The 14,516-nt window shown below is 47.8% G+C and overlaps 1 protein-coding gene and 2 long non-coding RNA genes across 5 annotated transcripts in view; 1 reads left to right on the forward strand and 2 right to left on the reverse strand.

Moving 5' to 3' along the window:
• Positions 1–2,183: 2,183 nt before the first annotated feature.
• Positions 2,184–4,107, reverse strand: LOC123383438. Its single transcript, XR_006593161.1, has 3 exons — positions 3,974–4,107; positions 3,402–3,469; positions 2,184–3,044 (listed from the first exon to the last, which is right to left on the reverse strand). It is a non-coding gene; the product is annotated as an uncharacterized LOC123383438 (long non-coding RNA).
• LOC101085187 (putative MAGE domain-containing protein MAGEA13P) lies at positions 3,983–8,330 on the forward strand. 3 transcript variants are annotated; one of them, XM_004000964.5, is made up of 2 exons: positions 3,983–4,118; positions 6,748–8,330. In XM_004000964.5, exons 1-2 carry the CDS (start codon positions 4,032–4,034, stop codon positions 7,852–7,854), a joined length of 1,194 nt encoding a protein of 397 aa, XP_004001013.2. In that variant the 5' UTR covers positions 3,983–4,031; the 3' UTR covers positions 7,855–8,330. The 3 variants fall into 3 exon arrangements, with proteins under 3 accessions (XP_004001013.2, XP_023105029.1, XP_044906966.1); XM_023249261.2 differs by lacking the exon at positions 3,983–4,118 and adding an exon at positions 4,174–4,327; XM_045051031.1 differs by lacking the exon at positions 3,983–4,118 and adding an exon at positions 4,345–4,535.
• A 4,373-nt stretch (positions 8,331–12,703) lies between these two features.
• LOC123383465 overlaps positions 12,704–14,516 on the reverse strand; it is a 30,087-nt gene continuing 28,274 nt past the window's right edge. The window contains exon 4 of the long non-coding RNA XR_006593219.1: positions 12,704–13,344. This is a non-coding gene — a long non-coding RNA (uncharacterized LOC123383465). The remainder of the gene's footprint in view (positions 13,345–14,516) is intronic.

Genomic DNA, 14,516 nt, shown 5'->3' on the forward strand with positions numbered 1-14,516 from the left:
CTCAAACAGAAGCTGAGGGAGTTCATCACTAGACCTGCCTTACAATAAATGCTAAACAGAGTTGTTCAAGTTGAAATGACAAAGATCATATAAACAGAAAACTCTCAAGAACAAAAAACTATTAGTAATGATAAACAAATTCAGTAAAGTTTTGGGTTACAATATTAACATACAAAACTCAGTGGTGTTGGGGCGCCTGGGTGGCTCAGTCGGTTAAGCGTCCGACTTCGGCTCAGGTCACGATCTCACGGTCCATGAGTTCGAGCCCCGCGTCGGGCTCTGGGCTGATGGCTCAGAGCCTGGAGCCTGCTTCCGATTCTGTGTCTCCCTCTCTCTCTGCCCCTCCCCCGTTCATGCTCTGTCTCTCTCTGTCTCAAAAATAAACATTAAAAAAAAAATTAAAAAAAAAAAACTCAGTGGTGTTTCTATGCATAAACAATGAACAATTAAAAATGGAAACTAAGAGAACAACCCCATTCACAATAGCAGCAAAAAGAATAAGATATTTAAGAATAAACATAACCAAAAAGGTGAAATACTTACATAATGAAAATTATAAAACATCAAAGAAGGAAATTAAAGAACACAGAGATAATTGGGAAGACTCCTGTGTCCGTGGATTTTAAGAATTAATATTGTTAAAATGTCCACCCAAAGTGGTCTCCAGATTCAATGCAATCCCTATCAAAATTCCAATAGCGTTCTTTATAGAAATAGAAAAACCAGTCCCAAAATTTCATATGAAAACACACAGGAGACCATGAATAGCCAAAGCATAAGCAAGAAGAACAAAGCTGAAGGCATTACACTCCTTGATTTCAAAATATATTAGAAAGCTACAGTAATCAAATAGTATGGTACTGGCATAAAAACAGACACGCAGACCAACGACACAGAATAACAAGATCAGAAATACATCCACACATCTGGAGTCAAGTGACCTTGGCCAAGAGTGCCCAGAGTACACAATGGGGAAAGGATAGCGTCTTCAGTAAATGACTGGGAAAACTGGATATACCCATGCAGAATACTGAAATTGGACCTCTGTCTCCCACAACACACAAACATCAACTCCAAATGGATTAAAGACTTAAATGGAAGACCTGAAACTGTAAAACTCCAGGGAAAAAAACCGGACATTGGTCTCAGATTTTTTGGCCAGGACACCAAAAGCACAGACAGCAAAAGCAACAGGAGACCAGGGGGATTGCATCAGACTGAAGAGTATCTGTACGGCAAAGGAGACAATCAACAGAGTGAAAAGGCAGCGTACTGAATGGGAGAAAATATTTGCCAATCATATCTGATTAGGGTTAATGTCCAAAGTATATAAGGAACTTGACCAACCCAATAGCAAAAAATACATCGCCTGAATTTTAAAACATGGGCTAAGGACCGGAATAGACATTTCTCCAAAGACATGCAAACGGCCAACAGCTATATGGCAAGGTGCTCAGCATCACTCATCAGCAGGGAAATGGAAATCAAAGCTGCGGTGAGCCGTCACCGTACACCCGCGAGGATGGCTATTACCAAAAGATGAAGTAACAAGGGCCGGCAAGGATGTGAAGAAAAGGGTATCCTTGTACATTGTCAGTGGGAATGTCAATTGGTACAACCGTCATGGAAGACAGCAGGAAGGTTTTTCAAAAAATTAAAAACAGGAGTCCCAGGCCACCTGGGTGTCTCAGTTGGTTAAGGGTCCGACTTTGGCTCAGGTCATGATCTCACGGTTAGTGAGTTCGAGCCCCGCGTCAGGCTCTCTGCTGTCAGCTCACAGCCTGCTTTGGATCCTCTGTCCTCCTCTCTCTCTCTCTGCCTCTTTCTCTCTCTCTCTCCCTCCCTCCCTCAAAAATAAATAAACATCTTTAAAACATAGAACTCCCATATGATCCAGCGATCCCACTTCTGGTTATGTATCCAAAGGAAAATGAAATCAGTATCTGAAAGAGCTATCTGCACTCCATGTTCATTGTAGCGTTATACGCAAAAGTCATGATAAGGAAATGACCTAGTGTCAATTAATGGATGGATGGATGAAGCAAATGTGAAATATATATAAAAATGGGAGATATATATGAAAGTGTGATCTATATTAATATATCATTATATATTATTAATATATAATATTGTATATTGTTCATTAGCATATACTCCCTTGTGTCATTGTAATATTACTCAGCTTTTAAGAAGAAGGAAATAATTGCTATTTGTGACAATATCGACGAACCTGGAGGCCATTGTTCTAGGTGTAGTAAGTCAGACAGAAAAGGATGCATGATCTCAATTATATATGGAATCTAGAGAAGTCGAATTCATAAAAGCCAAGTGGGATGGTGGTTGCCAGGGGCTGAGGTGTGCGGGAAATGGGTATAAAGGTTCAGTTACCTGGGCTGAATAAGTCCTGGAGATCTAATACACAGCATGGTGACTATAGTTGACCATACTCTACTATATACTTAAAATTTGCTAAGAGGGTTGACCTCATGTGTTCTCACTACACACACACACACACACACACAGTGGTAACTATGGGAGGTGACGGATATGTTAATTAGCTCAACTGTCATAGTCATTTCACAATACGTATCGAAACATCATATTATATACCGTAAAGGCATGCAATTTTTATTTGTCAAGTACAGTTCAATAAAGCTGGAAAAAATAAATTTTGTAAAAAGACACTACCCTCTGTCTCATTGACGCTGCAACCTTTCATTGATTTGTCTCTGGGAAAACGCAAAGAAGTGGAGGATGATAAGTGCATTATGAAAATTGTTTACGTATCCCATTCACCACGGCATGAAAATCCAAAGATCGCCTAAGAAAAAGCTTCACAAAAATGTTCAAGTCCTTCATGGAGACAACTATAAAATGTTCCTGACAGATTCAGAATGCCGGAAATATGTTAATTGTCCTTAAGTTATTTACAGATTTATTGCCTTACCTGTATGTGCCAAGACAACAAACCTGGGGGGTTGTGTTCCACTCTTGGTTCAAAGCGGTTGGGCTTAAGTCCATGGAAGGCGAAGGCCAACTCAGTGCTGGAAGTCAAGGTAGCAACCCTGAGGGAGAACCCAGAACTCCCACCACAGAAGAGGTAGGTCCCCACGCTCATCCTACCCCAGCTGTTAGCCATGAGAGACCCTGGCACGTGACGACCAGATGTGGCAGAGCCTGATTTCTACTAGAGAAGGGGTACATTTTCAGGGACGTAAGGGCTTTGATCTGAGGGGGCAGGACTCAGGCTAGCAGAGGGAGGAACCCCAGGCCCTGCCAACTATTAAGGTGAAGACCCTTATGGAGAGCTGAATTAGCCACCCACCCCAAACAGAGGGGCCCCACAGGCATGCACACCTGCTTTCAGCCCCGGGGAGGCCCCAGGAACAATTATCACTTACCACTCACATCGTCTGCATTTGTGCGGTGGGCATCTCAGGGGGCCTTATAAAGGCAGGGGGTAGAGGCCCTATCAGGAAGAAATATAAATACTTGCGGAGTATCCCACAATATATAGGGAGCCGCAAGCCTGCCCTTACTGTCAGCTCGGACAGACCCCACTCGGGCCCGTCATGCCAAGACGGAGCCTGCCTCCTCTTTTGGTGAGATAAAGGCCTTGACCTGAGGGATGAGGCCTCAGTTCAACAGGGGGCGGGGGACTCGGCCAGTGCAATAAGTCAAGGTAAGGGTCAGGGGTTTTCCCATCCCAAGTAAGTCGGGACCCGCCCCTACTATCAACTCTAGGAAACACCAGGCTGAGGACAGGGATGTGTTGCGTCCTGCCTTTCGGAATCTGAGGGAAGCGAGGTTCCCTCTGAGCGGGCTGGACTCCCGTCAGAAGAGGGAGTTCAAGGTAAAGAACCAGGAGGAGGAGCCAGGGGTCCTCTCCCCAGACACAAAGGGCCCTAAGTTCTTCCCTGTCCCCACAATCGTCCCTGGAAGGCCCCAGGCAGAGTTCCCGGAAGTGACGTACCTGACTTCCGCCTTAGGGCGGTCCGGGGGACCGCGAGGCTGTCTTCATCACTTGGGGCATGGATTCAGGTCGCCAGAGGGAGGAGTCCCGGGCGTGGGCTCAGCTCTGGCACCTGAGGGACAGGGCCGGCTCCAGCACCCGTCAGGTGAGGACTCAGAGGGAGGGCTGGCGGTAGCTTTCCTCGCGGAGGGGGGGCCCCAACGCCCCCCCCCCCCGGAAGGACCCCCCCGCGGGGTCCCGGATGTGGTTGATCCCAACGTCCATCTTGGGAGCCCGAGGGCCTCGCTTTCTCTGACGGGAAGCGGGCCCCGGTGGTCGGAGGGACGTGCCGCCGGCTGGGGTGGCCAGGTTAAGGTGAGGACCCAGAATGAGGGCTGAGGAGGAGCTCTCGCTCTCCACCCCCACCTCGCTCATCGTCTGCCTCACAGGCCCCACGCAGGGCCCCAGATGGGCCTAATCCGGGCCTCCATTTTGAGAGCCTGAGGGGAAAAAAGGCTTTTGTCTGAGGGGCGTGAACTCAAGTCCTCAGAGGGAGGAGGCCCAGGCTCTGCCAGGCCTCAAGGTGAAGACCCTTATGGAGGGCCGAGGGGATCTCTTTCCAGATAAAGCGGGGGGGGGGGGGCCACGCAGATACCCTTCCTGGTCGCCGGCCTTGGGTGGCCCGGAGCAGGGCGCTTAGGCCGAGGCGCCTCCCCCAACCCTCTGTACTTCCTTGTGGGTGGTTTCTGGGAGCCTCGGCCCGCGGGCCTCATTCTCGGGTTCGCCAAAGGGAGAGGGCGCAGGCCCCGTCGAGAGTCCGTGGGGAGTCCTCGAGAAGGACTGTGGCTCTGCCCCGCCCCCCCCCAAACCCTAAGGAACCTCTCCAGAAGTTTCTCGTGACCCCTTCTGTCAGCCCCCGGGGACCCCGGAAGATAGCGTCAGGCGGAACCTCCTTCTGTTTCCGAATCGGGGGTCTCAGGGAGGTGAGAGCCTTGGTCTGAAGGACCCAATATCTGGTGATCGAAGAGAGGAGTTTCAGACCCTGCCAGGTAGAAGGGTGAGGATCTTTAGGGCCGAGAGGATAGGGCGGGCCCCGCGGAAACCTGTCTTGTCTTTCAGCCGTGAGGGGCCCCAGCCAGGGCTGTCAGATACAGATGCCCCGTCCGCCCTGCTCACCTCCTTGCCTAGTGTCTTTGGAAGAAGGGGGCGTTTCCCTGAGGGCAACATTCTTAGGTCAACGAAAAGTGGCTTCAGGCCCTCCCAGGAATAAATAGGGATACCCTGAGGAGAGCTGGGGGTCACCCTCAAGCCAGAACACGGAGGGAATTGCGTGGAGACCCACACAACCCCAGGCCATCAGCCCTAGTATACACCAGGCAGGCCCGGGAGGCCGAAGCCCAGCTTCAGTCCCTTCTCGGTGGCATTAGGGAGGGGACAGCCTTGGTCTGAGAGGTGCAACCTCAAGTACAGGGGGAGGAGCCCCAGCCCTGCAGGAGTCAAGGTGAGGACTCTGATGTGGGACCGGAGGACCTTCAGCCGTGGATAGAGGGGTCTCCAGCCCTGTCCTGCTCCTGCCGTCAGCCCTGCGAGGCTCTAAGTAGAGCTGTAAGGCAGAAGCATCTTCCTGCAACCCCCTGTCACCCCCTCACTTATTTGGCCTCTCCAGGAGACAGAGCCTCCGGGTGAGGGATGCAGCCTCAGGTCTGCAGAAAGGAAGGAATGCAGGCCCAATACGAATTGCTAATGGAAGGCTAAGGGTAATTTCCACTCCAGACAAAGAGGTCCCCACAGAAACCTGCCCCGCCCCTGGTAGCCCAGGAGCATGTCAGTCTACCTGAGTCCCCCCTGTTTCCAGCTGGCATGGCGGGGGGTGGATCTCAGGGAAGTAAGGATCTTTGTCTGGAAAGGCCACTCAGGTCACCAGAGGTAGGCATCTCAGCTCCTGCTGGCCACTGAGTTAAGTACCAGGAGGGATGACGAAATCGAGCCACCATCCCAAAACATCCTGGATTTTAACCCCTGCTGTCAGCCCTGGAAGATCTTGGGCAGGGATGGGTGGATGTGACACCTCTTCACTTGTCTCATTGGTCTCAAGGAAGTGAAGGCCTTGGTCTGACAGGACAGCCTCACACCAGCAGAGGGAGTCATGTCAGACCATCGAGAGAGGAACCCCAGGCTCTCCCAGGAGTTAAAATGAGGGCCCTGAATAAGGATTGGGGGCTCTCCCCACCTCTGGCCCTTGGAGAGATAAGTCCCCTTCTCCCCTCTGCTTCCGCCTAGGGAAACCCTGGTACACAGTGTCCAGAGGTAATGCACCCTCACTGCTACTTGAACTACCTGGTGGTCTCAAGGAGCTGGAGGCAGTTAGCAGAGGCATGAGTCTAAGGTTCTGCCAGGAGTTAATGTGAGGATGGAGGATGCGGTGGACCCCTACTCAAGAACAGATGGGGCCCAGCTGCCCCTGCCCCTGCCGTCAGACAAGATAGGACCCAGGGCATGGCGTTTGAATGTGGCACCCCGTTCGCTTCCTCCTCTCTTGTCTCACGGCGGTGAGGCCTTGGGTTAAGGAAGGTGACCTCAGGTCAACAGAGGGAGGAGTCCCACACCCTGGCAGGCATCAAGGTAAGGACAGGTGACCCCCTGTTCCAGAAGAGAGATCCCCAGAGTCCGTCCAGCCCTTCTCCAATCAGGAAGACAGGAGATCCCTAGAGTACTAAGGAAGGGAACACCTGCTATGATGGCCTTTGTCGGAGCTGACACACTTGAGTCCTTCACGCTGTTCCTCTCTCCCTCAGGCCAGTTGGTTGCCGTCACCCACCTGCTGCCCATATCTCTGCCTGCTGCCCCTGACACCGGTCATCATGTCTCACAGTGAGAGTCAGAGCCACGAGCTTGAAGTAGGCCTTAAGGCCCAAAGAGAGGCTCAGGGCCTGGTAGCTGCACAGGTTCCTGCAACTGAGGAGAAGGAAACTGCCTCTTCTCCTCTCTCTCCTTTGATCCAGGGTGCCCCAGAGGTGGTGCCTGCTGCTGGAAACCCAGGTGTTCTCCAGCAGTCTGGGGAAGCCTGCTCTTCCTCCCCCGCCGTCGAAGCCACTCTATCGAGCAAATCAAATGAGGGCTCCGGCCGCCCAAGACGGGATGCAGGTGCCTCCCAGGCTCCACCAGACCCGGCGATCCTGCCTGACGATGTCCTAGACAAGATGGTAGCTAAATTGCTGCAGTTTCTGAGTGGCAAGTACGTAGCAAAGAAGCCCATCACAAAGGCGGAAATGCTGAAGAGCATCAAAGAGCACAAGAACCACTTCCCCGTGATCTTCAAGAAGGCCTGTGAGTGCATGGAGATTGTCTTTGGCCTCAAAGTGAAGGAAGTGGACCCCATCAACCACTCCTACGTGCTTATCAAAACCCTAGACCTCACCTACGATGGGATGCTGAGTGACGACCAGGGCATGCCCAAGACCGGCCTCCTGATCCTTATCCTGGGTGTGATCTTTATGGAGGGCGACCATGCCCCTGAGGATAGGATCTGGAGGGTGCTGAGCGAGATCGGAGTGTATGCTGGGAGGAAGGATTTCATCTATGGGGAACCCAGGAAGCTCATCACCGAAGATTTAGTGCAGGAAAAGTACCTGGTATACCAGCAGGTGCCCCACAGCGATCCTCCACGGTACGAACTCCTGTGGGGTCCCAGGGCCCGCGCTGAAACCAGCAAGATGAAAGTCCTGCAGTTTTTTTCCAAGGTCACTGGCACTGACCCCACTTCCTTCCCGTACTGGTATGGAGAAGCTTTGCGAGACGAGAGAGAGCGAGCCCGGGCCACAGTGGCCACCACCGATGGTACTACTGTCACAGCCAGTGAAGGTTCCAGTGTCCCGTCCGGCAGCTTCTCTCGCCCTGAGTGAAGCCTGAGGAAGATCCTCCACTCTGTGGTTGAAGAGGGCAGTCGAAGTTCTAAACGGTGGAGGACTGAATTGCAGATTTTATCTTTTTTTTTTTCATTTTGGTATTTTTCAAATGCTCTTCTAAAAGGTTAGCTTCATGGTCTAGGTTCATGAATGACCCTGGTCACATCTTTACTGCTGTTCATTAGGCTTAAGAATAAGAATTTTGCTCTTCTGGAAAACATACTGGGAAACTTTCAATCTTATTTTCTGATCTGGAAGAAGATAGCATGGCACAGATAGTGGAATTTCCTTAGAAATATGCAAGAGTCCGGCAATAAAATCGATGGGATGGAGAAATAGAGGGGGAAATGTACAAGACGGTCATGCTAGGATTCCTGAATCCCGTTTAATCGGCTGGCTAGTAAAATTAAAGATCTGTACCTGGATTTGTTCAGCTAAAGTGTGCATGAGAAATTAAATCTTAATAAATGAAAGCCCTGGGTCACTGGCTCATTTATTCTTGCAAGTGTTTTACAAGTAAGAGAAAAGTCTAGAATAGAAAACTGCTCTTAGCAATTCCTTGGGGATCGTGGGTAAACCAGAGAGAAGTCTCCACCTGGGGCACGTATGGAAGACACACGGCACCCCTGTCCCCATGCCACTGAACGCAGTGCACAGATAAGTGTTCTGTATGCATTGTCTACAAGAGTTCCTGAGAAGAGGGTGACAGTCCTTTGAAGTGGTGCGGGGGAGCTGGCGCTTTTTCCTTGGCCTGGGAAAGCAGAGGCCCCACGCCTTTGAAAGGGCATTTTAATTAGGTTATCTCGAGCGTGATGTGGTCACCTCTAAGCAAGGGCTAGACTTTCGGTGGGGGTGAAATGAGTGAAAATTGTCGTTTGGATGCAAGAGCAGCTGGGAGGGAGGAACAGTTAGTCCTTGACTCCAATTCTAGGAGCTATGAGTTGCGTTCTGCTGGGGAAGACTTCCCCATATCCCAATTAAATAATATATCCACTAACAGGGACATTTTAGTTCTATTTACAAAGCAGCATTTGGGGCTCACTTGGTGGTTTGCTCCCTGGAGATGCTCATTCTCTGAGATGTCGTGGAAAACACACACACACACACACACGCACACACACGCACAATCCCCGATGAGACCATGATAGAGTTTGGGGTCAAAACCACATAGAAATTACTGCTATTTGGGGCACCTGGGTGGGTCAGTTGGTCGAGCAACTGACTGCAGCTCAGGTCATGATCTCATGGCTCGTGAGTTCAAGCCCTGCATCGGGCTCTGTGCTGACAGCTCAGAGCCAGCTTCCGATCCTCTGTCCCCCTCTCTCCCCCTCCCCTGCTTACGCTGTCAAAAATAAACATTAAAAAAAAAAGTAGTCACGGCTATTAAAGATCCCATAAAAGCCAAGCACCGTGCCAATATATCATTCTAGCAGGTCCTACAAGACAGGACTCATCAAGCCCACTTCACAGGTAAAGAACCTAATGCTCACAGCACTTGGCAGTTTGCCCAAGGTCACATGTCTCCTACGTGACAGGGCTGGGACTAGATGCCTGGTCTGAATTCGTCTAAACCCAGGCTGTTCTCCCTCCTCCCAGCCTGAGGCTCACCTTTCTGTCTTCTGGCTCATTTCTTTCCAATGTCTTTCAGGCAACAAAGAGAAGGTCCCTGTGTCCAAAGTAGGCCCAAAGAAGGAAGGGGACAATGAGAATCAAACACTGTGGACTGTCCGGGCTTTATTTCCCTACCGTCCGGCCTGCCTGAGCCCCAGAGCTCCTGGGGAGGCGACTGCCCACGTGCTGGTGTGTGTCTCAATCCAGGCACTTTCCTGCGTGACTGCACCCTTCCCCTGATCTCCCTCTGTCTGCCTCCCTGTCCAGCTCTAGAATCCGGCCTGCTGACCGCTCATCACTTTTTCTTCCTTTGGAGACCTGTGCTCCCAATGAACAGCCCCAATCGCCTGCCTTCCCCCAGACTCTCTGCAGAAGGATGTCCGGCTGGCTGGCCTCTCTCTTTCCGGAACCCTGATAGCAACAGCCCCTTAGCAGTAAAAGTGTACTTTGGAGGATGGTCAGATGCCTGAGCGCCCCTCCTGGCGTCTGCAACACACTTTCAAATGAGCTGGCAAGTAGAGTCTGATTTGCTCATAATCTACTGGTTCTTAGGCTATAATCCTGACGTTAGGGATGGTTCTTGAAACCACACTGATATTTGCAGGTAAGAGTCTAATAAGACATATTATTTGAAACAGGCCACTGATGACATCAGCAGATGAACAACTCACCTAGATGGTCAAACACCAAAACATCTAAGTAGTGGAGGAGGAAACACCACGGAAACCACTATGTAAGCAAACAACTACAGGGGCTGAATTCCTAAAACCCCTGAGTCCTAGGAGGTGAACAATGGTTTCTTTGGTGGACATGTTAGCTCTGGTTTAAAAAAACAAAAGTCGGGGTGCCCGGGTCGCTCAGTTGAGCATCTGACTCTTGATTTCGGCTCAGGTCATGATCCCAGGTTCATGGGATCGAGCCCCACATCGGGCTCAGTGCTGAGTGTAGAGCCTACTTAGGATTCTCTTTCTCCCTCTGCCCCTTACCCCCACTCGCACTCACATTCATGTGCTCTCTCTCTAAAAAACAAAAACAAAAACAATAGGGGTGCCTGGGTGGCTCAGTCGGTTAAGTGTCAAAATTCGGCTCAGGTCACGATCTCACGGTTTGTGAGTTTGCGCACCATGTCGGGCTCTGTGCTGACAGCTTGGAGCCTGGAGCCTGCTTCGGATTCTGTGTCTCCCTCTCTCTCTGTGTCACTCCCCCACTCGTGCTCTCTCTCAAAAATAAACATTTAAAAAATATTAAAAAATAAAAACACAAAAAGACAATAAATAACACAGAGGGCCTTCCCTGATGTTGTACCCATATTTTCACTGCAAAGGCAGAACCCTGTCAAGTACCCTAATGCCACACAAATTATGAGGGTTTCTACTCTAATGGGAACAGGAATTACTCCCAGCCCTGTGTGATTTCCAGAGTTCTCTTTCTGTACAGCAATCTCCTCTTAGCAACCTGTCCTGCCAATTTTAGCTACCCTGGCCTTCCTGGACTCCCGGCTCCATCTGAACTCAAGGAGACTGTCCAGGCCCCCCCCCCCTCCTTGCACACATGCATTATCCTCCTAGGCAAATAAACTAGGGTGCCCTAGAACTTACCTCCTTTGTTTTCCATCTCTTAGAGGTCGCTGTCCTTCACGGCCAGATGTCTAATAAACTGAAAATTGTTTCGTAGTTTTCATTCGTATTTTTAGGTCTATCAGGTAGGAGTTGGGTTCCTGTTATTTCACCGTGGCTAGAAGTCCCATAGTCCAAATTTAAAATCTAAATTAGGCATGACTGATGCCCCCAAATTTTTACCTTTATAATTACAAATATAAATATTTTCGGGACGCCTGGGTGGCTCAGTCGGTTGAGCATCTGACTTCAGCTCAGGTCATGAGCTCATGGTTTGTGAGTTCGAGCCCCGCGTCAGGCTCTGTGCTGACAGCTCAGAGCCTGGAGCCTGCTTCCGATTCCGTGTCTCCCTCTCTGTCCTCCGGCCCCTCCCCTCCTCGTGCACTGTCTCTCTCTCTCTCAAAATAAACATTACAAAAAATACAAATACAAATATTTTAAAATGTGACCTTGACTCCTGAAAATAAATGCACACATTCTCTGGACGATTTGTTTACAACAGTGATCAACCTCTTGCCAGATTGCACCCACCTCCGGCATGCCTCCTGCTTGTCCGACTAGAAAGAAAACATGATGCAATCCATTTCATTAGCTGTGTGTAGCTCACGCTTTCAAAGACAACGCTACACAGGTAAGAATCGGTCTTCTCTTTGAAGCCCTCTCTCCAGAAAAAGTATTCACATATTTTAAATGAGGGAATTATATTTACATCTAAATCATATTCTCCGTGATTTGATTGAATCCAATATTTACAGGAAGCATAACATACAGACAATTCTAGGAGAAGGAGTTACAATGATCACATTCATTACGAGGAGGGTTGTTTATGCCTCTTGTCAAAGCTCATAATAAATAAATCACGCTATTTTAAAAATAGATTCTTCAGTCATCACCGCAATACTTCCAGTCGGGCCTGAAATGCACTTTTATTTTCCTGATTGATGCAACATTTTCACAAGAATGTTTATCCTCTCTTCCTAGACCAGCGCAACACTATCACCAGTTTCTCAACACACAGTATCTTTTACAAAGTAAATACCATGTGAAAAGTGCTGGGTCATTTTGATGCCGTTCGCTTTGATACATGTTACATGCTTTGTTTTTAGCTCCCACAGGCTCACATTCTGCACTCAACAATTCTGCCATTTTAATGATTTCATCCACACCCTGCCCGAACGAAGCCATTAATGGTCATCTGTGCCATTCCATATTATTTGTGTGCCCTAGGATTTTACTGGATTACTTGTTCTACTTTAGAACAACTGCACAGCCGCTCTCCTCAAAGCGAGCGTTTTCTCTTTATTTTTTCAATCATGGCACTCCTTCTGAAACCGATCAGAATCCCAGAGTTTTACCGAATGATTTGGATCCAAAGGTGTTCGTATAGATTTTAACTTGTAAAATCCTCCCGTATTGTTTACTTCTTTGCAATGGAACCATCTCATAATACTTTTGTGGGTTTTTTTTTCCCTTTTGAGAATATAGGTTCTTGTTAAGTGTCCGACTTCGGCTCAGGTCATGATCTCACGGTGCATGGGTTCGAGCCCCGCATCGGGCTCTGTGCTGACAGCTCGGAGCCTGGAGCCTGCTTCAGATTCCGTGTCTCCCTCTCTCCCACTCGCCCTCCGGGTCTCTTTCTCTCCCCAAAATAAACAAACATTAAAAAAGTTAAAAAAAAAAAAAAGAATATAGGTTCACCTTCTCTAAAGAAAGATGCAAGTGAATTAATTACCAGTATCTGCCAATATACCACTTTTGTCCCAACACCATGTAATATTGAGCTAGCATTTCCCCCCTGCAAAATTAAAACTGGGCCTTATTTTCCCACATTAACTTGTTGCCTTTATATGCATTTGCCATAAATCCAAATAATTTGATGACTATATCCCAACAATTACAAATTACTAATACGTCATTGATGATTCTAAGTGTCCTATCATTTTTGCCCTTTCTGCAAACTGCTGTAAATCTTTTTCTCTATGTGCTCAGAGTCATATACTTTAAGCTAGGTCTACAATAGACGGAATATTTGTGTCTTCCCCAAGTTCATGTGTTTGGAGGTGGGGCCTTTGGGAAGTATTTAGTTCACAAAGGTGGAGCCCTGGTGAATGGGGCTGTACCCTCATAAGAGGCCGGAGAACCAGGTAGCTCTCTTTCTGTTGCGTTAGGATACCAAGAAGTCGGCAGTCAAGAACTTGGAGGAGAGCTCTCACCAGAACCCAGCCATGCCGGCGTCATCTCACAATTCCAGCCTTCGTAACTGTGAGAAATAAAATTCTGTTGTTGATAAGCCACTCAGTTTATGGCTATATGTTATGGGAGCCTAACATATCTAAGCTAAGACAATGTCCAAAGCTTTTGGTTTATAACAGTCTTTAAAAAAGAAAAAGATTGGCTATTTCAGCTTCTCTGGTCTTTAAAAAAAAAACCAGTTTTTGTTTCATTGATAATTATTTATCATTTTCTAATTTCAATTTCATTGATTTCTGCCTTTATATATATTGTTACTCTCCTTCTATTTGCATTGGATTTAATTTACTTTTTCTTTTTATAGTTTAAGGTGGCAGCTGGTATTATTAAACTGAGTCCGATCTTCCTTTCTAATATAAGCATTTAATGACATAAATTTCCCACTTAGCACTGCTTTAGTGAAGTGCCATAAATTCCGATCTGTATTTAGGTTTTCATTCAGTTCAAAATATTTTCTAATTTCCTTCAGTTTTCCCTTTGAAGCACAGGTTAGCAAAAATGTATTATTTCATTTCCAAATATCTAGGGATCCTGCCGACAAAAATAAATAAAGAAATAAATAAATATTGAGGCCTTAAACGCCAGAGTGAGGATTCTGTACCTAATGTGTTGAGCAATGGGGAGCCACTGATGGTTTTTGAGAAGTATACGGACATGATCAGAGTTATGTTTGATAAAAAAAACATTTTTGAGGGGTGCAATGGATGGGAGGCAAGAAGTAGGGAGGTAGCTAGGAGTCGGCTACTCATTCTACCCAACTATGCCAGACGATGCACTTACAACTATTAAATTTCTGTTTCTGAAAGACCGGGTCTCTACATAGTCAGGTCACTTTGAATTTAAATCCCATTTTAAATGTACCGGCAAATTCACTAGTTAGTGTCATCTACAAACCTAATTAGCACACACTTTAACTATCTACATGAATAACTGGCTTCCCCATTATCACAGCTAAGCCAGTGAAATTGCTCAAACTGGGGTAAAATCGTTGTCAGTGGAGGAGATACTTACATTTAACATACGCATTTCAAACTACAAGTAATCGCTACTTCGCTACTTAGAACCTAAAACGTCATTGTCGTGAGACATAATTAGTATGAAATCAGCATCTTATAAATCTCTGCCTAATTATTCTGAATCATATACCTGAAAGCCTGGCCGCTATATATTTTCACAAGCTAT

This window comes from Felis catus, chromosome X (assembly GCF_018350175.1).
Source record: "Felis catus isolate Fca126 chromosome X, F.catus_Fca126_mat1.0, whole genome shotgun sequence".
Classification (NCBI taxonomy): Eukaryota; Metazoa; Chordata; class Mammalia; order Carnivora; family Felidae; genus Felis; species Felis catus.